Genomic DNA, 23,882 nt, shown 5'->3' on the forward strand with positions numbered 1-23,882 from the left:
CCTGCACTTAATAATGCCCCGTGGTTCTCTCAGTACCATGGGGCATTATTATATAGTACCAACTTCTTTCATTATTTAATTCATTATGTTATTTATTAAGCCATCTAATTTTCAAATTTTTTTAATAACAAATCTTAAAAGAATCTGTTCCTTTCCAATTTCTACTGACTTTACTTTCTGGCTCTGTCCTTGTTTCACTACCATCAAGTGTTACAAATATTTAAAAAAAATATTTATTAATCTTTTAATCCATAAATCTATATTGATACTATTAATCTTTTTCTGCATTAGAGCTTTAATAAAATCTTTAAAAAAATTAAATACTTACTCAACATCAACAGCAGGGCATTCGTCAATAATCATAATTCCTTGTTTATCAGCAAAATCCATTATTTCTTCAGCATATGGATAATGAGATGTACGATAGCTATTTAAACCTAACCATTTTAACATATTATAATCTCTTGTAACTAAGGCATAATCTAAACCTTTTCCCCGTATCTAAAACAAAATAATTTTATGTAAACATATTTATTAAAAGTAAACAATTATGTAATAAAAATTAAAAATGAGAAAATCAAATAATGTACAATAAAAAAATTATTTTATTTTAGACACATTACTTTATTGCAGTAAAAGGCAAGAAAAGGAAGAGGAGGTTTAAAAAGAACAATCTGACACACAACATGCAGTTTGTATTTTTATTATACTTGTATTTTTCTAAGCAAATTTTATAAACAAAAAAAGATTCAACCATTAAAATCAAACATAAATTAAATCTTTGGTTAGTTAGATTAAATACTCATGAGCATCTATTGAAAACTACAAGAATCAGTAAACATGCATAGTCATTAGTATGTGTGCTTCCTCTTCCACTTTTTACTGCGGAACTTTAATTACTAGAACGGTTTATAAGGATTTGATAATGGTATACCCCCCAAAAAACAATAACTGTTTGGTTTTCTAAATGAAAACATTAAATTAATTGTCAAAAACACAGTGTGAACATAAAATTTTAAAAACAGTTTTTTTTCTGCAAATATATATATATATATATATATATATATTTTATAATTTAAAAGTTATATTTTTGTTATAAAGAGTGTTTATAAAATCTGTTTCAAGAATTCAGGGGATTGTTCTACAACCCACCGGGTTGGTCTAGTGGTTAACGCGTCTTCCCAAATCAGCTGATTTGGAAGTCGAGAGTTACAGCGTTCAAGTCCTAGTAAAGCCAGATATTTTTACATGGATTTGAATACTAGATCGTGGATACCGGTGTTCTTTGGTGGTTGGGTTTCAATTAACCACACATCTCAGGTACGGTCGAACTGAGAATGTACAAGACTACACTTCATTTACACTTATACATATCATCCTCATTAATCCTCTGAAGAATTATCTAAACTGTAGTTACCGGAGGCTAAACAGGAAAAAGAAAGAAAAAGGGGATTGTTCTACACAATGAAATAAAGAAAAAACTTTAATCAACATGTCTGGAAATGCTTAGTTTACAGACCATCTGCCATTTTGTATTTTGTAAGTAAAAATGTATTTCTCAGGAATGGTTAATTATATTGAGCTGAAATTTTGTAAACTTCTAAGGTAATTAAAGGTTTTATTGTATAAAAATAATGAACCTGATCTCTCAGTCTGCTTCAAAAGTTAGCCATGTAAATTTTTTAATTGTTATCTTTGCAACCAGTGGTTTATTTAAATGTCATGCGATTACAAAAAATGTTAAGCATTTTAGAACAAAGAAAATGATCCTTTATTTATTCAAATCTGTTCATAAATAACAAAGTTATGGTAAAAAATCTTGAAGTGAACTCTAGGATTAAAAAATTCATTCCTTCCTCCTTAATAAAATTAAATAACTTGATACAATCTCAAGTAGAATAATTTTATTAATGTTATCATATAATAAAGTACAGGGTTATCATAAAAGAATGGTGCGGTTTCAGTAATTCATAGGAAGATTGTAAGGAAATTTCTAGCTGTTATATTGGTATCCCTGAAAGCCTCTAACCCAAAAGTTTGTTTATCAGCAGTTGTAACCACAACGTCAGTTCTTGTATTGTTGTTGCGGTGAGTTTAGTGAGTTACTATGTTCTCGGATAAAGACAAAGCAAAGTGTGTTTTATTGATATCTGAATTAAAATCCGTAATTTTAGTTCAACGTGCGTTCCGACGTGAATTCGGAAGAGATTCACCACACAAAAATAACATAACATGTTGGTTCAAACAATTCGAAGAAACTGTATCAGTTAAGAAACAGAAATCAGACAAGGCAGACCAAGTGTACCAGACGAAACGGTTTAACTAATTAGACAATCGGCAATTAGAAGTCCTGGGAAGTCCATCTCCCGTCGAAGCATCGAATTAGGTATTCCAAAATCAACAGTTCACAAAGTTATACATAAAAAAATGAAATTACACGCTTATAAAATCCAGATACTGCAGGAATTGAAACCCGATGATGGTGTAAAACGTTACAATTTCGCTGTTGAAATGTTGGAGAGAATAAATGAAAACGAATCATTTTTAGATGATATAATTTTTACAGACGAAGCTACATTCCATGTGAATGGATGTGTTAACAGACACAATTCACGAATATGGGGCTCTGAAAACCCACACGCAATTATTGAGAAACAACGCGATTTGCCTAAAGTTAATGTTTGTTGTGGTGTGATGAAAAACGTGTAATAGGGCCTTTCTTCTTCGCTGAAAAAACAATTAATGGAGTTGTGAATCTTGACATTTTAACCAATTATTGCTTTCCTCAGCTGGATGAACTCTAAAACATTCATCAGCTTCATTTCCAACAAAATTGTGCTCCCCTCACTTCAATGCATTGGTCACGGACGCTTTGAACGAAAAATTTGGAGATCGATGGATAGGCCGGCAAGGACCCATATACTTTCGCCTACAAGGAGTCCAGACCTGAACCCTTGCGACTTTTTCTTGTGGGGGTACATCAAAAGCGTTGTTTATACACAAACAATTCGCGAACTAAACCACTTAAAAAACAGGCTTAATGAAGCAATGACAACCATTAACGAAGAAATGTTAACCAATGTTTGGAGAGAAGTTGAGTATCGTTTGGACATTTGTCGAGTGACTAAGAGCGGACATATTGAAATTTATTAATTATGTAAAAAAATGTTTGAGACGACAAATTTGAAAAATAAAAAAAGATAAACTGTAAGTAATTCTGTTTTAATTTAAACCATGTTCAAAACCGCACGATTCTTTTACGATAACCTTGTATAATAATCTAATAATATTGAAAATATTTTATTAAATAATACTATTATTGAAAAATAATTTGCATTAAAATAGATGTTGTACAATAAACAAGTTTTTTCATCTTCTGTGACTGCATAAGATCAATTTAATCAATCCATTATCAAAGTATCTTTGAAGGGACTGTAAGGGCCTTGCAGTTCTCGCAGTACATTTTCAAATGTATTTTCCAAACCTTTAAATTGATTAAATCTCTGCTGTAAAACTTATTTCATTTCCTGTATAATGATTAAATACCTTTTAATTGTATTTTCTAGAATTCCAAGCATATTTCCAAAAGTTATTTTGTTTAGAAAATGTTTTTGTAATTGAGGAAAATATTTCATGATTTTCATTTCCAAATCTTTAGTGAAGTTGTTGAGTTTCGTCATAAATATTTTAATATTTTCAAACATTATTAATACAATTTGTCCACTTCCCTGAAGTTTTTTATTCAGCATTTTTATCTCTTCACCTTGCAGTGTTACTCCGGATCTAAATTGTTCTTTAACATCATTAACTGCTAGTTGTATGTAAAGATTAAAAATAACGGTGATAGGGAAGATCCTTGTCAGACTCCCTTTTTTATTACGGCTTCTTTCTTATGTTCTCCAATTATTACTTTTGCAGTTTGGTTCCTGTAAATGTTAGCAATTGTTCTTCTATACTTGAACCCTAAATTTTTTAAAATGCTTTACATTTTATTCTAGTCTACATTATCAAATGTCTTATAAGTGCCATGTATGTTGGTTTGTCTTTTTTCAATCTTCCTTCTATTATTAATATGAGTGCTAAAATTGCTTCCCTTGTCTCTAAACCTTTCATGTAACCAAATTGGACTTCTAAAACTTCTTCCACTCTCCTCTCAATTCTTCTGTACAGAATTCTAGTTAAGATATTTGATGCATGACTAGTTAAACAAATTGTTCTGTATTCCTCACTGCTCCTGCTTTCTTTGGTACCATGACTAACATTCTTTTTGAAGTCTGATGGAACTTCCCTTTTTTTGTAAATAACTAGTTTGTATAATCTATCTATTGCTTCCTCACCTGCACTATGCAGTAATTCTGCAGGTATCCTGTCTATCCAGGAGGCTTTCTGCCATTCAAATCTTTTAATGCTCTATTAGATTCAGATCTCACCATTGTATCTCACTTTTCATCCTCTTTGACTTCCTCTTCTTCCTCTATAACATCAATTTCTCAATTCATCTCCTCTGTATAACTCTTCAATATATTCAACCCACCTATTGACCTTTTCTTTCGTATTATAAATCAGTGTTCCATCTTTATTTACACATTTGATTTTAATTTATGTACCACAAAATTTTCAACTTTCTTGTATACTCCGTCTATTTTACCAATGGATCATTTCTCTTTCCACTTCTGAACACTTTTCTTTAATCTACTCTTCTTTCACTAATTTGCACTTCCTGTTTATAGTATTTCTTAATTGTTGATAGTTCCTTTTACCTTCTTCATCGCTAGCATTCTTATACTTTCTACATACATTCATCCATTAGCTGCAATATAACCTCTCATATCCAACATTTCCTACTAGTTCCCTTTGTTCCGTCTAAGTTTGCTTCTGCTGATTTAAGAATTTCCTTTTTAACATTCTCCCATTCTTCTATATTTTCTACCTTATCATATTTACTCAGACCTCTTGTGATGTCCTCCTCAAAAATCTTCTTTACCCCCTCTTTTTCAAGCTTCTCTAATTTCCACCAATTCATCTGACACCTTTTCTTCAAGTTTTTAAATTCCAATCTACATTTCATTATTACTAAATTATGGTCGCTATCAATGTCTGCTCTAGGATATGCTTTGCAGTCGACGAGTTGATTTCCAAATTTTTGTAATAAATTTCTATATTTTTAAATAAAATTGTTAAAATAAACAATATGTAATGTCACTATGTGTTTAAAACATAAATAGTACAGTTACTTTACTTGTAAGTCAGATCTATTCCAAAACCTTCAGAGAAATTTATATAAAAACTCATTTCAGGTCATAAATAAGTCAGATGATAGATGAAATCAGATGAAAATGAAGTGTAAATTAATCTAAGCGATAGAAAATTAAAATAAAAAATTCTACATCAATTAGTGATATACAGAATAAATTGATGATTTATTGTAATTTTACACATACATTTTATAAGTAAAATCCATAAACATAGCTCTTTTTTTTCCATAAAATGAAGAAATAAATTATTTTTATGTAATTAAAAGGCTAGAAAATTAGTTAATATAAATGATCAGCATGAACAACTAAGAAGTTTACAAATATAATGCATGAGTGAGTGTTCAGCTTGGACAGTATAAATCCAGTGTGCTTTTTTGCCTTCCATGTGCACCATCCACTAGTGTGTGGTTGTTTTATCAGGTTTTTTAAAAGTATTTTTAATCTAAGACATATATAAATGTTGTTATATATTTAAGTAATACTAGATTATACTCAAGTTAGTTAAAAACAAAAAAATAATTCAGTAAGGAGGGTTAATACACTGGTGAAAAGCCAGCAGTGAATGTGTTAAGAAAGAAATCTATTAATACTAGTAATATTTACTTACATCAGAATCTTCATGTCTTCCAACACCACGAATATAAGCTGGTACTCCATTGATACGGAAACTATTACTATCCCAACGAATAGTTCTAATTCCAGCATTAAGCATATAGATATCCAATACATCATATCGTTTTCGCTGTATAACTACCTTAAAATTGAAAACAAACATAATGACACAATAAAAATATGACTTAATAACAAATTTAACTTTATAATCAATTTTTAAAAATGTAACCTTCAGAACATGACAAAGAATGTTTTCATGAAGAATATATCTACAACCAGTTTTATTTCCATCCTGACATCTTATTTTTGAAATTAGGAAATCTAGCTTAACCTGAGAGGTATTTTAATTTTTAGGCTTCTTATGCAGCTACCGGACAAGAAAATATCAAATCCTGAGATTAGTTCTTGGGTATTATACTTTCATGATTAATTGAATTTAAAATTTGTCAGGACTTTTGATTACAGATTGCCTAATTAGTTCAATACATTCTTCTGATACTAATGGCCTTCCAAACGATTTCTGTTTGAGAACAGATCATGTTTCTTTGAATCACATGAACTGTTATCATATATTGTTTTCATGCAGTGGCCCCTTTTCATGTATAGATTCAAATGCATACTGAAATAAATTATTGACTTCATTTCACCATAAAAGCCTGCGTAACAATACAGAAACTCATGCAGCAGTTAAAATGACTGTTACACAAAAGTTTAAATGGAGGCTTTCATTGGTACCAGCATAGTCTCTCAAAATGTCCCTAATGTCTTGGTCTTAGTTGTTGAAACCCCACTATTCTTTTGTGATGATCCTTTGAAAGTATATATGTACATATTTACATAGACAAGAGTAGGACAAGGTATCCTCTAGTTATTACATGTAAGTCAGAACTTGAAAAGTATATGCTGAAGTTATCAGAGTAATGTAGAGCCATGCATGGTGCAACCTTATAAAAGGTAACTATTTATCTTTTCAGAGGCTGTTTTCTCTTAAACCATCCAAAAGTACAAATACTTCCTACCTGAATGACTAGGAAGTCTATTTACCTGACTTAAAATACATAGCCATGCAGAGGCACAGATGCATATTGGTCAATTTAGAAACACCATTAGGGAAACAAGGAAAGTTGCTCTTAAAAAATTTGATTAATGTAATCTAAATATAGACTGAATAAACATAATGTAAATATTACATGAAAATGACAAAAGTTTGATAAATATTTAGGACAGAGGCGAAAAAGAGAAAAATTAAATTTATAATTACCATTAATGAATATAGATATCCTGGATTAGGATGCATCATATACGGCCACCAAAAAGAAGCATTTGTGACTTCAATTCTACCAGAAAATCCATATACATCTTCAATTTTTTGTACGTTAAGTACTTCATTGCCATGCTTATCTAATAAAGTTACAGAACATGTAATGTCTTCACTATCAGAAATCGATCCTGCTGTACTGACATTGTAGTAAATATAACCTGAAAGAATAAAATATACGTTATGAAGATTAAAAGCAATGCTTTGTGTTGTTCAGTATCCTATTCATAAAAAGATGACACACACAAATATTGTCTACAAATGTAATAAATACTACTTAAATAAAAAATTAATTGGATTGTCACATAAAATAAAAATAACTAGTCACAAACTGCTTGGAAGAATTGTTAAAAAGTGAGATGCATAACCCTGGTCCAAATTCAGCTGTTATATTTGCTGTAAGGCGGAAGTAAGATTATATTGTTTTGATTAATGCATTCTGGATTATCGATACACAATTAATTACAAGCATAAATATAGTTATAGAAAAGTCAACTATTTATAAAATCTATAAATAAATTCTAGTGGTCAAAGTATAACCAACTTCTAGACAAAAGCAGTTGATAAATCCTACATATAATATTGTTGCGTGTTTGCAGCTCGATCAGGATATTGAAAATTTGACAATTTAGAATGTTTATATAATTTCAGTTTATTGGTTTAAAATGTTCATAATTACAACCAGACAAATCAATAATAATAATAATAATAAGTGACAATAATAAAAAAATATTACAAATATTAATCATAGTAATTACAACCATAACAATAATCAGGATAATAGTAATAATAAACAGTAGTAAATGATATTACATGTCAATAACAAACAAATCAAACAATACATGACATAATACATAACATAATCAAAACAGTAAACATGACATAAAAACAGAGCATAATACATAATGTAATCAACAAAGATTAACAATCACAATATTACACATCAAATAGTCATAAATGTCAATAGTGAATAATAAATAGAGATTACACACAAGACAGAGTTTAAAATACATAACTGTTCGGAATTTATTCTAGTTAAATAAATATGAGGGTAAATGAATTATTATTTGCAATTTAGTTATATTTTTGTTTATGTTACTAGTACTGTCATGTTGCGCAGATGACGCATGTGTGGTTTAATTGTTGTTATGTCTGTGAAGGTTTGATGCTGCTAGGTTAGTTCTATTATCGCTGCCATGCCATTGCTGTTCCACTTTCTGTTTGCACCAAAGAAGAGCAATGTTCAGTTTTTTGTGGTCGGAAGGTGTATCAGGGGCCGAAATTCATCGAAGACTTTCGGTACAGTATGGGAACAGTGTGTTGCTGCAACAGAGTGTCTACGAATGGATTGAAAAATTAAAAAATGGTTGCACAAGTGTTACGCACGACTAAGGAGCCGGACGACTGTTTACTGCCACAAATGAGGAAAACATTGAGCATGCACGTTACATGGTTTTCTTAGGCAGACGAGTAACTATTGATGAAGTGGCACAAGTCTGCAAATTAGTTACAGTTCTGCCTATGAAATCATCCACAACAGACTTGGGTTTCATAAAGTCTGTGCAAGATGGGTCCCAAAAAAACTCACACAGTTGCATAAACAAACGCGCTTGGACATCTGCCAAAAACATTTGGATCGCTATGGTAATGAACGGATCTTCTTAGACAAAATCATCACTGGCGAAGAAACATGGATCCATCATTAGCTGGAGAGTAAATGGCAGATTATGGAATGGAAACATCCAAATTCGCCCTGCAAAAAAAATTCAAGTCACAACCATTCGCAGGAAAACTGATGCTTACGGATTCTGGGACTCACAAGGCCCAGTACTGGAACATTATAAGGAAAGGGGCACGACAATAAACAGTGCAAGTTACAGTGAGAAGCTTACTGCCAAGCTGAAGCCTGCAATTCGAAGCAAACGCAGAGGACTCCTGTCGAAAGGTGTTGTGTTGTTGCATGACAATGCCCGTCCACATACTGTTGCCCACACTGCTGAAATGCTACAGAAACTCAACTTTGAAGTACTGGCTCATCCTCCGTGTAATCCTGATCTTGCCCCTTCTTGTTTCGTCTACTCAAAGAGGCATTAAGGGGCCATCGATTTACCTCGTACAAAACAGTGAAAGAAGCAGTGCATTCCTGGCTTGCAGCTCAACCGAAAATCTTCTTTTATAAGGGCATCAGGAAGCTTGTGCAATAATAGACCAAGTACGTTGAAATGCAAGGGGACTATGTTGAAAAATGATATACATGTAAGTTCCCTATTTGTAGTGCAATAAAATTTATAACTACATTGCGGATAATAATTGACTTACCCTTGTAGAAGACTAGAATTCAGACTGCTTAACATAAGAAACTGCTAGTCTTAACCCCTTTTAACCACTAGTCTTGTATTAACAAATAATTCTATAAAGTTCACTTGCAAATACCTTTGCAAGTAAAACTAATAAAACTATCTTAACAGTTTATGAATGAAATTTAGTACATTATTTTTTTCACTTATAGTTTTACAGTAACTCACTGATAGTATTTTTTGTTTACTGGAATTACTCGTGGCGTCACCTTAATTGTATTGAACTTAATTCACACTGGAAATCTGGTCCCTTAGTGTCCACCTTGCAGAATGCTCTCATTGGATTGGTTCGCAGAACTCTGCTGAACTCGCTCTCCTCGCTAAACTGAAGTAACGTCTCGCTCTCTTCTCACAGAACTGATGTTGTAACGTCTTCGCACAATTCACATTGCAGAACACTCCTCGCTGGACTGACATCGCAACATTTTGCACAAATGATTTCTAATTAGTTTCCCAGGGTATTTATACTCCTGTCCTTGGCTTTTGATCCCAAGAATTCCATAACCAGGTCTGGTAGCTTTTCTCTAGTACAACAGGTGTTTATAGTATGACAGCGGGCAGTATAAAACACGATTGTTAAATGAACCTGTTAACTTTAATAAAAGGGTTTCTTTTTGTCCCTTTCTGAATTCCTCCTGTTATTACATTTTCTACTACTTTCATAATAATTGGTAGAAATTCGTTACTCAGGCCCACTATACCGGTCTTGTTACAATCTATATGCTATACTGTAAATTTTTGAGCCACTTTGTTATTATTTTATAGCTAGAACCATTTTGATGACTTTTTTTTAGCCATTTTTAACAGTTACATTAGCCAAGTGAATGGCCTACCATTGATAACACCTCTTCATTTGTTATTCCTGACATTGCTGATCTCTATGAAGGTATGATAGTGTTTCTTGTTTTCTTCTAAAAGGTTCTGGGTTTAAATCCCAACAGTTATTGCATATTTTCTTATGCTACAAATATTCCTCTACCACTAAGTAATTGGATAACAGTCTGTTGTTTCTGGAGAAAATAAATAAATATTACTGGCAAATCCCTGTGTACATCACCTCAAGCCAACTGAATTTTATATGGGTATTAAGAAAAAGTGAGATCTGATGAAAAGCGTGTGCATTTTGTTTAATTTTATATTTTTGAAACATAAAAGAATGATATAAAATGAATTTTAACAGTAATTATGCCTTAAAATGCAGTATAGGATAAATATTAATGAAAAATTCTACTAATTTAAATTTATAAAATTATTAACTTATAAAAAGTTATAGGTTTTAAACCTGCCTTTAAATTATATTATGTTTATGTTATGCCACCCCTATTCAACAGAATGCATTATCTCTCAATAGAAAGGAATGTGTTAATTTGCTGCTTTAAAATATTTGTTCCAGTTATTCTTTTGGCTATGACACATGTAAGCACCTACAGTATAAGAAACACTAGTTTCAAAGTTTCTTCTCTTAAGAGTAATGATAATCATTGTGTAATTAGGCCCATATTGAATGGAATAATGTCATTTATTCTTATTTTATTTACTTTAGACAATTACAGCTACAAGCTGTTCTTTTTGACTAGAATTCAAACCTAGAACATCTTCGGATGTAAGATGTGTTGCCATTCTGCCACAGAGGTTAGTACACTGGTAGCTAAATCTCAGTGATACATCAATGAGCAACATTACATTCAGCACAATGAAAAAACCTATTCTGACAACAAAATATGAAGTGTAAGGCAACAAAATTGTCTTATATAAATCAATTTTTTTTTCATTTAGGATATTTTCCCCCTGCATTTATCCCCTTCTGCTACTAATAGAAGGGGATACTACTACTAATAGTATGCTTGTATTTTGATGGAGGTACAAAAAGTATATTTGGGATAGTGAAGAAAAGAATTCGCTCTTTACTTTCTTTAATAATTCTCTCTTGGGATACTGGTTATTCTTAAGAAAGGCTTTTTTTTTGGAAGTGATCAGTCTTGTGTGTCAGATGACACATTACCTTTTACAGTTAAGATAATTTAGATATGTACATAAATAAGAAAAAAACTTCAATTACAGTAGACGTGGCAAGCAAATTGGTTTTCTCAAAATGTACATAAATTGAAAAAACGAAGCTAACTCTGATGACAATTACTGATGAATCAGGAGGAAATATTCTGAAAATTATAATTTTTTATCAGCTCGCTTATCTTGTTAAGGTATTGTTTCTTGTATGATACAATTAAAGGTACATTTACATTCAAGGTTAAAATACATTTTTAAGAACTTGAAATAACTTCTTCTTCTCTGCCTGAAAATGTTACAATTGTAGTCACAGTGAAGAAACAGAATAAAACATAATAAAGAGATTAATGCTTTGTAAATCATTAACAACATTTTAACAATGAAATGAACCGTTAAGAAATTATTCATTTTTTTGTGAATTCATAGGAAAGGAACAATTTTCTATTACTGAAATTAACATTACTATAGAACTGTAAAAATAGTTTAAAAAAGGTTTGTTTTAATTGCATAGATAAATTAAATTATTTATTTATCTAGTATAAGATACATTATGAAAATAGGATTTTCCTTGTAATTTAATGAAAAATAAAATAACAGTAATATAAATAAACAAAAATATCACATACCTGTAGTTCCATCAATATCCGTATTTATAGTGATGTCATCAATATAAATAGTTGGAGTTGAATAAATACAAACTGGTCTATGTATACCAGCATAATTAAAAAAATCAAAAGTATATGATTGAATAATTTTAGTTCCATTATCTCTGTAACATAACAAAAAAAAAGATAAAACTATTTAATTAATCATCAAATCAATCAACAAATAAAAAAAAAAATTAAGCATAAATTATTATTAATCGAACTGTATATGATTTACGTATATTTTTCAACTAAGCTGTGTATGATAACATGCATAGAGCAAAAACAATACACCACTAACCAAGTCTGGTTCTGAACATTGTTTGAAAACCATGAAAATCATTAAAAACAAATTTCAAAATCCTAATCTTGAGTAGATTTCTTTAATATAAAAATTTATGTACATAAGTTTTATAAAGTTTTAAAATTAAAGATCAAACCAAATTTTATAAATAAAAATTTTTAAAAACTTATTCAAAATTTTCTGTAAGTTAACTTCGTTTAATTACTGAAGATAGCTGCAAATGTGACAAAATGTTTTGAAGTAAATTAAGTTAAAAATATATGTATGTAATTTTCATGATAAAAAACTGTACATTTTAAATAATTTTCATCACTGACATCATATATTTATATGAAGTGATCCAAGACAAACCAAACCCAAAGCAAGCGAAGAAACAGATGAACTTAAGGCAATATTATACAAGTAAATGAAAGACACAAACCTATTTATATGGGCTCCTCCATCTCTACAGATACTGCTGGAAATGTTGACCATCAGGTTCAGGCACAGTTTGGCCTGATGAATCACGATCAGTGTGACTTGCTATAACTTGCCCCATTAAATGTTGGCGATGGCATTATGTATATTCTGTTGCACTGCATCAAGAGTTTGTAAATTTTTCTGGTAAAACTTGTCCTTCAGGCTGCCCCACACATAAAAATCAGAAAAGGAGACTGGAGGCTATAGATCCCTTGAGACAGTCCTATAAGATATGAAATCTGAGTGCACTACATCCAAGGAAGTGTGTGCTGTCACACAGTCCTGCTGGTAATTCGCATAACATCGTTCATCTGACGTCAGTTGAGCTACAAAGGGCTGTAACGTGCTGAGTTCACTGTGTCTGAAGAATATGGATCCAATGATTCTCGTTCCTGATATAGACACCACACTCCAATCTTTACATCATGCATTAGCTCAAATGTTTGTCGTGGGTTTTTGACGGACCAATATTGTGAATTTTGGGAATTAACATAGCCACTAAGGTGGAACCACACCTTGTCTGTCATAAAGTAGAGGTTTGGGTGGAGTAAACCACTTTTGATTTCAGAAGCCATGTCTACTATACAGTTTATCATGGTTTGTAGACTTTAACTCTTGTAAAGCTATAATCTTGTTTTGTTTCAGGTTCAGGTTCTTTAGGATGCGCTGGCATGTTGCTCGCTGGAGAATATCTTCCTCTGTGCTTCGGTCCTTTTCACAGGTGGGTATTGATGCTTTTTATCAAGCACAGATCCAGTTTGCTCAAATTTTTTATGGGGTATTGATGCTTCTTATCAAGCACAGATCCAGTTCGTTCAAACTTCTTTATGAGCTCATATATGGATGACTTGGCAAGTGGATCACTGTTGAGCTCTTTTGCACTCCTTTGATTGATCTGTCCTGTCAACTGCATTTTCTTCGCAGCTGCAAGTCATGTTCTCCCTCCTCCCTCATGTGCTTTTCCCCTCTCGCTGTTCAAGGTCAATGTGTGTCACAGCTTGCTCCGTGGCATTCAAAATGTTATTGCTTATTGTTACGTCGAATACACTGATGCTTTTCAGTTTGTTCTCTCCCATGTATGATTGGGTTTATCTTTAGATCACTGTATAAATAACATACAAATGACAAAGGTACCTGTATCATTTTGATGGGCTCGGAATGCGCTGATATGCAGCATTCACTCTAAGACAGTAACCTATAAGAAGCATCTCTCATAAGACAGTGACTCTTACAAGCATAATAAAGTCGAAAAATATGAAACAAAATAAGATTTATGGAACATCATTACTCTGTGTATGCAACAACACCAATCAGAATAATTTACAGAAACTGATATTGAAGTTGTATTTATCCAACTAATTCTAAAAATCACAAGAAACTAAGAAAATTACAGTAAATAATATTAACAATAATCAATTTTTAAAATGATCTAGCATCAAAATATAAATAAACAACTATATATTTCACTTCATTTAAACCTCTAAATGGCTTTTCTTGATAAATTGATAATTTTATAATAATTTCAAGTACTAATCTATTACTGATGAAAAAAGTCTCTTTTAGCCATTATGCCATATATGAATATTTTTTTATTTACGTGTTAGATAGAACCATGTACAGGTAATATTTCTTACTTCTTCTATCTATACAATAACTTTTAACCATTAATTTGTCAAAACACTGAAAAGAAACATAAAAGACTTGCAACAGCCACCATTATTAATTTAGTTTGTTTACACTATTTCCTTATATACAACCTACTATTTGTCCAAAAAAAATGGATTCAATTTTGTGTTTCAAACTGTGATGCTGAATGTTAACTCTAATCAACTGTAATGAATAATCACTCAGATGGTTCTGATTCAAATGAAATAAATGTATTGATGTACTGTCTCAAAATCTTTTGCGTCTTTATGCTGTTCACAGATAAATTCAGTTTTAATACTGTTACTTAATGGTTTGCTTTGTTAGAATTCTTTTAAATTTCTGAACCAGCTATTGCACGTTATGATGAATTTTAAGAACTGTTTCTGTGCATATGAAAGAGAAAAAACACAAATATTTCTACAAAAAGTTAAATAAGTACCTTCTTTTTAGTAGTAAAATTATTTTACTACTAAAAAAAGTAAAAATTACTTAAAAATTGAGTGAAAAGTAAAAATTATCCAGATAATAAAAATTAACTCAATAGATATTTTATTTTTATTAATAGATTAACTTAATAAATATTTTATATCTATCCACTCTTTTAATACAAATTTATAATAATTTATATTACTACCAATAATTTATAAACTGATGTTGTTGTTTTTTATATAACATCGTTTCAATATAAACAGTGATTTTATTGAGAGAAATGTATCATTCAATTCAAGGGCTTTTATTTATTTATTTATTTTCTAAAATTCTTATGAACAATTTTATTATCAGCATTGAAAAAATAACTGTTAAAAAATAAATTATTAATAGACATTAATAGATATTATTATTAAAATCTAACGCTCAGAAAAAATGTCATAATAATATTTGTAAATATACTATTGCAATGAAAAAATTATATGTATTATTCCCATTACCTCATGCAAGAAGACTTCTAACACAAGATATGCTTACAGTGATGTTTCACGTACAAGGACATATGTGGTCAAGGGTTAAATTACTGTTTTACTGACATTTGTTTTTTTTTTATACTTTCTTTTCTTAGAAGAACCATTTTAAGAAATTTCTACAAAATATTAACTATTATATTTCTACAATTAAATTCTCTGAAAAAAAAATTGAAGATTTTAATTAAACACTACATAAGTAGGAAAAAAATGTGAAAACCTTGCCAATCTCTTTTTTGCTTTCACAGTGTTTAGTTAGAAAGCACTAATGATAATTATGTGAAGATTACAGCTGTCAAATACTTGAAAATTCTAACATTTTCTGTAAGTATGTAAATGGAACAAGAATAATCAAGCATTGAGAGTTACTAATATGAGTGTAAAAATGATTAAACTAAATCGATTAATAAAATTATTTTGATTAATGATTAATTAAAAAAGCATGCTAACATTTTAAAATGGAATCTTACGTTAAAATATGGTCTTGTGATCCTTGAGGTATTGTAACATTAGATAATGTATTATCAACAGCAACAGTCAAACGATTAATTGCTCCATAACGCACAACTGATGTTATTTCTTTATGAAATGGAAGATGACCAATTTCATGAACCATCACCTTTTTACCATTAACGTACTGTAACAAAAAAATAAAAAAAATTACAAATATTTGAGAAGAAATTTATCAGAAAGTATATAGATAAATTAAAATAAATTACAAAATATTTATATTAATTTAAATAAATTCTACTAAAAGCAGCAGCTGCACTTGATTTCATCCACATGCAGCTCATTATATTATTAGGAAATTCAGCAATTTTTTTCCTACAAAAAAAAATAGTACAGGACCAAATCAATTAAAATGCAATTCTTAGTGACATATATTTATTTAAAAATCAAAATAATACACTTCTTACAATTCAACAGATAGAAAAGTACATTTTGCTCACTTTATAGTCATTGAATTTGTACATCTAATTAACTACAGTATCAAGACTATAAGTAATCCAAACCAAAGCACAGAGCAAAAATTAGCACACGAGCAAAAGAGAAAATATGACAACACTTTAAAGGTATATTGAAAGATTTTCCAAAATTTCAAGCCATTACTTTATTAAAATAAAAAGATTTATACTAATTAAAAGAAATGAATGCCAAATTTGTAATGCTATTTTTACATAACAGGCAAAACGGAAAGAGTGCAAGAAAGAAAAAAAAATTAACACTTCTTCAAAAGCAAAACATTTAGTCTCTTTATTGTTTACTATTTTATCTAAAAATATTTCTCTTTCACTGTCAAAGTATTTGCAAAAAGAAAAGACATACATAATATGTGAACTATAAATAAACTTAATATGAAGTTCCATAAATAAACTATGTAAGCAGCTGAAACAATACATATATATTAAAAAAAAACAAAAAAAAAAACACATTCATTAAGTTCATAAAGAACAACCATTCACCATTCATAAAGTTTATATAAAAGGTTGCATTTGCATGCATACAAAGTTCAGCTTTGTAAGAAATAGAACCATCTGATACAGAAATTCACAGCTGAAATTTCAGATAAAAATGAGTGAAAACATATCATTTTTAAATAATGTAATTTTTACAGATGGAGTTACTTTTCACATTAATGGATATGCTAACATACACAATTTACAGATGTAGGGACCTGAAAAAGCTTGTTGCATTTGTTTTTAATTTCTCTCTTATTTTGTACTGTCACAGAAACCTCTGCTTCATCAAAACATTTATTTTATGAAATATGATTAAAATACTAAAATTACAGATTCTAATTAATAAATAAAAAAGTCAGTTTTATACACATTGCTCAATCTGCAGTGTAAAGTTAATGGTGTAAATGTAATAGAAAATAAACTAGAATATTTTAAACAAAACATCTAGAATATTAGAAAACAAAAGATAGAAATGTGATATTTATCAGGTAGAAAGAAGAAAAGGTATGGTTAAGAACATTTGTGGCCCAACCTGCAGCACGCATGCCACTTGTGGCATGCAGGGTCATGGTGAGTGGCACGCGAAGGGTATAGAAATAAAAAACTTTTTGGAATATCAATTTTAGACAAAAGAATAAAATCTACCATAATTTGAAAACATAACCAAAACAATAATTAATACTTGACATCTACTCTACAATAATTACTCTGTTATCAATAGAATACATGAGTATTCACACTACATTTAATATAAACTTCTTTAGTTGAGACCTATTGTAAAGTTAACACTTATGAATCACCGGCATCTATAATTTTTATTTCCTTTGAATCATATTTGTTTTGCTTTACAGTGGCACCAGTAATATGGCTGCTCAGTAGCTTTGAAAACTTGCTGTTATCTTGGGTAACCTGCACAGTAGTTGTATGAAGTTGATCTTAATCAGATTTATATGAATTTTTCTTTTATTTTCATACTTATCATTTAAATTTTTTTCTTATGATGTCTTTAAGTAAGCCATCTACTTTAAAACTAAAATTGAAGAAGATATTGCTCTTTGTGAATTCAATAACGCATAGGAGGAACTGTTTAGTTTACTAATCAAAATACATTGAGACCAGTTTGTTTGATTTGTGGTGTTAGTGTAGCAGCATCCAAAATAGTTAATTTGGAGCAACATTTCAAGAAAAACCATGACAATTTTAATGAAACGTATCTTCTCAGTTCATCTTTGAGGACAGAATTCATTAAAGAAATCCTTAATAAGCCTACAAATGGTTTTAAAAAAAAAATCAAGAATTAATGTCAATGGTTAAAGATTCTTTAAAAATTTCCTAACTTCTAGTGTGAAAAAGAAACCTTACTCTAATGAGGAAGAAATTATCAAAACTAGTCTGCAAATCATTGCTAATTATGCTTCCAACACGAAAACGAAAGAAATGGTGGTACAAATTGTCCTTTTGTGAAATATGGTAATGTGTCACGTAAATGATCTGGCTGTGAACATTAATACAAAAATTGTGTCTGCATTAGCATTATGTAAATATTTTTCTTTTGCTGTTAATGAGACCACTGAAATACTGACACTGCTCAATTAAGCTTTTTTGTGCACTGTATCAATGAGAATTTTGATGTTATTGAAGAACTTCTAGACTTGCAGTGATTAGTGACAAGGAGAAGCAAGAACATCTTTAATGAAATAAAATCATTCCGTGAAAACAATAACTTACAATGAGATAAATTAGACAGCATATGCATGGATCGGGTTGATTAACAACACTACTCGAAAATTATCTGAAAAGAGATATTTTTAAGTATCACTACATACTACACAGGGAGGCACTTTGTGCTAAAGATATGAATTTATCTAAAGTTTTTGATCCTGTAATTCAGTGTATAAAAAAAAATCCATCATGCGTGCTTAATCGCCGAGAATTTTGTTGCTTGTTTCCCGAAGGGGTGGAAGAAGACAATAAAAAAATTAATTCTGTATTGCAGTGTTTCTCAACCTGTGGGACGTGGCCCCTAGGGAACATGGTAACACTAAATGGGGCACGTGAGCATATTGAAAAGAAAAGATTAAAAAAATTTATTAATTTACTGAAAGAAAAGCAAAACAAAATACATTCTGACATAATAAATAATATTATACACATTTACACTTTTAAATAGGATTGCATCAGTACTGCACAATGTATTTAAATTAACTTATTAATACTAAATTAAAAACAAGTTTAATAATTATTAGCAACTTCCTTGGGCCTGTTTTGCAGAGCAAAGTTTTTTGAAGAAAGGTTTAATATTACACATAGACAACTCTCAGTTCTTTTTCTATATTTAGTTGAGATCTATATTTTATCTTCTAAGCAGCCACCCTGCAGAAAATCCAGTTTCGGAAAGGTAGGAAGTTGAAAATGGTAACAGTTACGAAATGCTCTTATTTTCAATGCAAAAAATTCATCATCCACCCCTGCCCAAAATTCAAAGTGATTTATTACTAAATTGTCTTCTGATTTCACCATTTGCCTTGAAGTCTATGAAGATTTCTTTTTCAGCAGTTTAGAGCCTTTCGGGAGAATTTTGAAATGGATCCTTAACCCACTCATAATTTGTTACCAAGGTGTCATCAGGAAGAAAATACTTTTTAAAATTCTTTGCCAGCACGGCTAAATGATTTTCAATGGTTACAAAAACAACTTTCACATTTTGTTCTTCAGCCTTGTAAGTTTTAACAGAGTCATCCACACTTGCAAACATTTCTACCTTCTTTTGTTTAAAATTTCTGCTCCACAATTCCAATTTTCTACAAAAAGCATTAAATTTATCACTTGTATCCAACATATGTATATTTGCTCCTTGGAGTTGAAGATTCAAAGTATTTAATTTCTTGAATATGTCGACCAAGTAGCTCAATTCCATCACAAATAAACATCTTGAAACTTCTCGGCTTCTGGTCAGCTTTCCTCTTCTAGAAAAACTGTGATTTCATCTTTTAATTCATAGACACGTTGTAAAAATTTCCCATGTGTTAACCATCTTGTCTCGCAATAAAACAGTAATGCTTAAAATAGTAAAATTGTACTGCACCCATGTCTTTACAAAGTGCAGAAAAGATTCTTGATTTTAGGGGTCTCATATTTATATAATTTACTATGGTTACAACCATTGTTAGCACAATATTCAGACTAGGACCCATTTCTTTGGAAGCCAGAGTTTCTCGGTGGATCATGCAATGTGTCCAGACACACTGTGAAGATTTTTGTTTCACACATGCTTGTATACTTTGGAATCTTCCAGACAGACATTGAACAAGCACTGTTGTTGCATATTCCGATGCAATTTTTCCACTCTATGTTTGCCTTGTTTATAAAATCATTTAAGATAGCAAATTATGCAAGTGCTGTTGCTTTGAATTCTATTGGTTTGCAGAAAAATAGTTTTACTGCTGAAATACCATTATAAAATCGAACATAGGTAATGAAATGAGGATCTTTATTGTTATCTGCTGCCTCATCAAGCTGAATTTAAAACAATTTGGCACACAACTTCCTGAAAATCTGATACTGTACATCTTCAGCTATATCACCAATTCGACAGGCAACAGTATCATTTGATAGATGTATGGACTGTAATTGTTTGGAAAAATTATTTCCAAACATAAGTTTCTAAAATCTCAATTGCAGTCAGCAAAATATGCTCTTCACCAATGGTGTGAGGTTTTTTGCATTTGGCTATTTCATATGAAACCTTGTAAGAGGCAAGTAAAGCTTTTTCATTCACAAAGTTTTTTTTTTTAAATGATGTTTGCTTTTCATATGATTTTAATTCTCGTAATATGATTTTAATTTTCATAAGAATTCTCGGGGTTTGTTAGCATACTCAGTATGAAGTGTTTCCAAATGTTGTTTAAGTGTATTAGGTTTCATGCTGTCTGCTGCCCAATATTTTCAGAACCAAACTCATTTGTGCACTTCATGCTTCACTATCGTCTAATGCTCACTTATGCCCACTTAAAAATCTACTGCCGTGAATATTTAATACGTAAATTGCCATTAACACACAAATTACAACATACACATTCATGATAGATTCAATAACAATAGAAGGATCGACTCGACTGAGACTGGCTGGAATTGAACAAGGTGCAGCATTTATACATGTTTACACAGATGGTCATGCAGACATTCCAGAATGTTCGAGACAAATTGGAACTTCTCGCAAAGCTGCAAGGATGTCCAATATGGTGAACGTAAGACAGAGAGCAATAGAGAGGCATAGATTCTGGTTTTGTCAATGCAGCGGATCAGTGTTGCCAAATATCAATAAATTTACTTATTCTTTGTAATTTGTAAGGTTTGTAATTAAGGTCCTTGTCTAGCTTTAGTGTTAAAATACTCAAAATACATTATTTTTGTATACTTTGTTATTGTATAAGAGAGGGGTGTGATGAAAATTATGATCGAAAATAGGGTTGGAAATACTGAAAGGTTGAGAAACGCTGCTGTAATGTAATGATTGACTTTCAACAGGCAAGGGACTTGACAGATTTTGGAATCTTTGCCGGATTGTCTTAGATTTTTTAGATGAAAAAGGTGAACTAAACGATGACTACTTGCTTCTAAAAAATGAAGATTAGCTGTGGGATCTGGCATTTCTTACAGATATTATGGAACATTTGAACAATTTAAAAGTAAAACCAAAAGATAAAGATCGTTTGTTTCCAATGTTATTTAATTCTATATTTTCTTTTATAGTTAAACTTTCTCTTTTTTAAATGATTTTAATAAAAAAAAACACTGATACATTTCAAACGATTGATATAGTTAGCAATCAAACTTGACAAGCTTCTAAATTATGATAGGTATGGAAACTTAATTTCTAAATTAAAAATTTTGTTTGGAACAAAATTTAATGATTTTTTCCAAAAGATTTTTTAGATTTGTTTAAAGATTTTTTCCAAAAATGACAATGAAAATGTTGAACTTTTTACAAACTTCTTTTCTATTGCTATTGAAGAATTGTGCCACTTACCCTTATAAAATTCAAACAGAAATAATTGATCTTCAGCACCATAATATTCTTAAAAATAGATTTAAGGAAGTATTTTAATCTTAGGAAGTGAAAATGATTGAGTTTTGGAAATTTCTCGCGACTACCGATTTTCAAATTTGTGCGAGCTTGCTCTGAAACTTTATTAGTTCGGCTCCAAAAATGTTTGTGAACAGTTATTCTCAGTTATGAATAAGATAAAAAATAAATTCCTATCAGAACTAACTGATTCTCATTTAAAAGATATGTTATAGTTGGCTTAATCAAAAATCAACCCATTTGCAATACCTTGCAAATTCAAAAACCTCATTTGAAGTTTCCTTTCTGTTGAAATAGTCTGCCACTTAAAACAATTTTGCAGAAAAAATAATTTTTTGTAAGATGATATTTCTGAATAATTCTCATTATTACTTTTACTGCAATTTACATCTATAATAACTGTGCATATTTGAATTAATCTCTACCTCCTTGTACAAAGTAAAGAAAGTAGTATTGTAGCATGAAAAATGTTGGTTTTCAGATTTCAACGGAAATATTCATTTTGACTAGTTTCGGTGTGACGTCTGTACATACGTACGTATGTGTCTCGCATAACTCAAAATTGACTGGCCATAAGATGTTGAAATTTTGGATTTACCATTGTTGTAAAATCTAGTTGCGCACCTCCCCTTTTGATTGTAATTGGTTAAACCAAAAGTATCCAAACAAGCTCAAAATCAAAAAGAATTTTGAACTCTTGGATGTTTTTTCTTAACTGCAGTAATAAGACCTAATTGAGAGCTTTTCAATGATGTATCATAAGTGGTACTTATTTTCATTGGTTTCAGAGTTATAGCCAAATAAAATTTTAATTAATGAAATATTTGAATCAAGGGGAAGGCACATTGGTTTGAATGAGTTCATCTCCTTTTTTTTTTAATTTAAATATATTGATTTATTAGTAATTATTAACCTCTGATTGTAAAATTTTTACGACAAATAATAAAAAAAAAAAAATTGAAAATATCAGAAGTTATTAATGAAATAAGATTTTATGTACTTTTAATTTAAAAAAAAATGTGTATATTTGTGTATATGTAATTTAATAGGTGTACAAGTAAGTCATGTAATGTTTACATCAGATTTATTACAATATATTTATAATTATATTTTGGAATACAGTAGCAATGCTAATATTCAACTGTCAATAATTCATTGTAAAATAAAATATTTTCACTCATGATTGTTATATCAACATATCTATATATATATTTTTACTAATATTACATTAGCATCATAAATTTTTACAATACCTAATTAAATTAAAAAATGTCTAATGTGAAATATGTTATCTGTGTATCCATAACAATCTGAATAAAAATTATTGTGAACAGAAAAGTTTTTCATTTAATTTTTTCATTTTTGTTGCTGCCTGATGTGATATTTAATAAATAAAACGTAAGTCTGTTAAGAAAGTTATCAGGTAAGATGTAAGTGAAGTCATAAGCTTAAAGATAAAGGAAAGTAGAGGGTGGAAAGAACTTGGTCATAAAAGTGGAACTATGAAGATTCAACGCTCAAAAAATTTTATTGAAAAAGGTTGGCCATGGATGCTGTACAGAATAATGTAAATAATTTTGTAGTAACTCTAGAGATGTCACAAAACTTCTCAATGACCTGAGGGTTGACAGAAGAAAAATTGCAAAAAGCAATTAAATCATTCTTTAAGCGATTCTATCAATCTTTGCCTTGAAACTATTTATGATATTGTTAGGCAACTGGATGTAGAGGAAAAATGGTAGAAGATTAACCAAGAAAAATACAAAATGTGATG

The 23,882-nt window shown here is 30.2% G+C and overlaps 1 protein-coding gene across 3 annotated transcripts in view; it reads right to left on the reverse strand.

Annotated features, from left to right (window-relative positions):
- Positions 1–23,882, reverse strand: part of LOC142323722 (beta-glucuronidase-like) — a 221,518-nt gene that overhangs the window by 36,871 nt on the left and 160,765 nt on the right. For all 3 annotated transcript variants that reach the window (XM_075363874.1, XM_075363876.1, XM_075363877.1), the window contains 5 exons: positions 16,033–16,199; positions 12,176–12,318; positions 7,129–7,346; positions 5,863–6,009; positions 329–501 (listed from right to left, as the gene is read on the reverse strand). In XM_075363874.1, the coding sequence (XP_075219989.1) occupies positions 329–501; positions 5,863–6,009; positions 7,129–7,346; positions 12,176–12,318; positions 16,033–16,199 (848 nt within the window). The remainder of the gene's footprint in view (positions 1–328; positions 502–5,862; positions 6,010–7,128; positions 7,347–12,175; positions 12,319–16,032; positions 16,200–23,882) is intronic.

The sequence above is a fragment of the Lycorma delicatula genome, chromosome 4 (genome assembly GCF_047948215.1).
Source record: "Lycorma delicatula isolate Av1 chromosome 4, ASM4794821v1, whole genome shotgun sequence".
NCBI classification, from domain to species: Eukaryota; Metazoa; Arthropoda; class Insecta; order Hemiptera; family Fulgoridae; genus Lycorma; species Lycorma delicatula.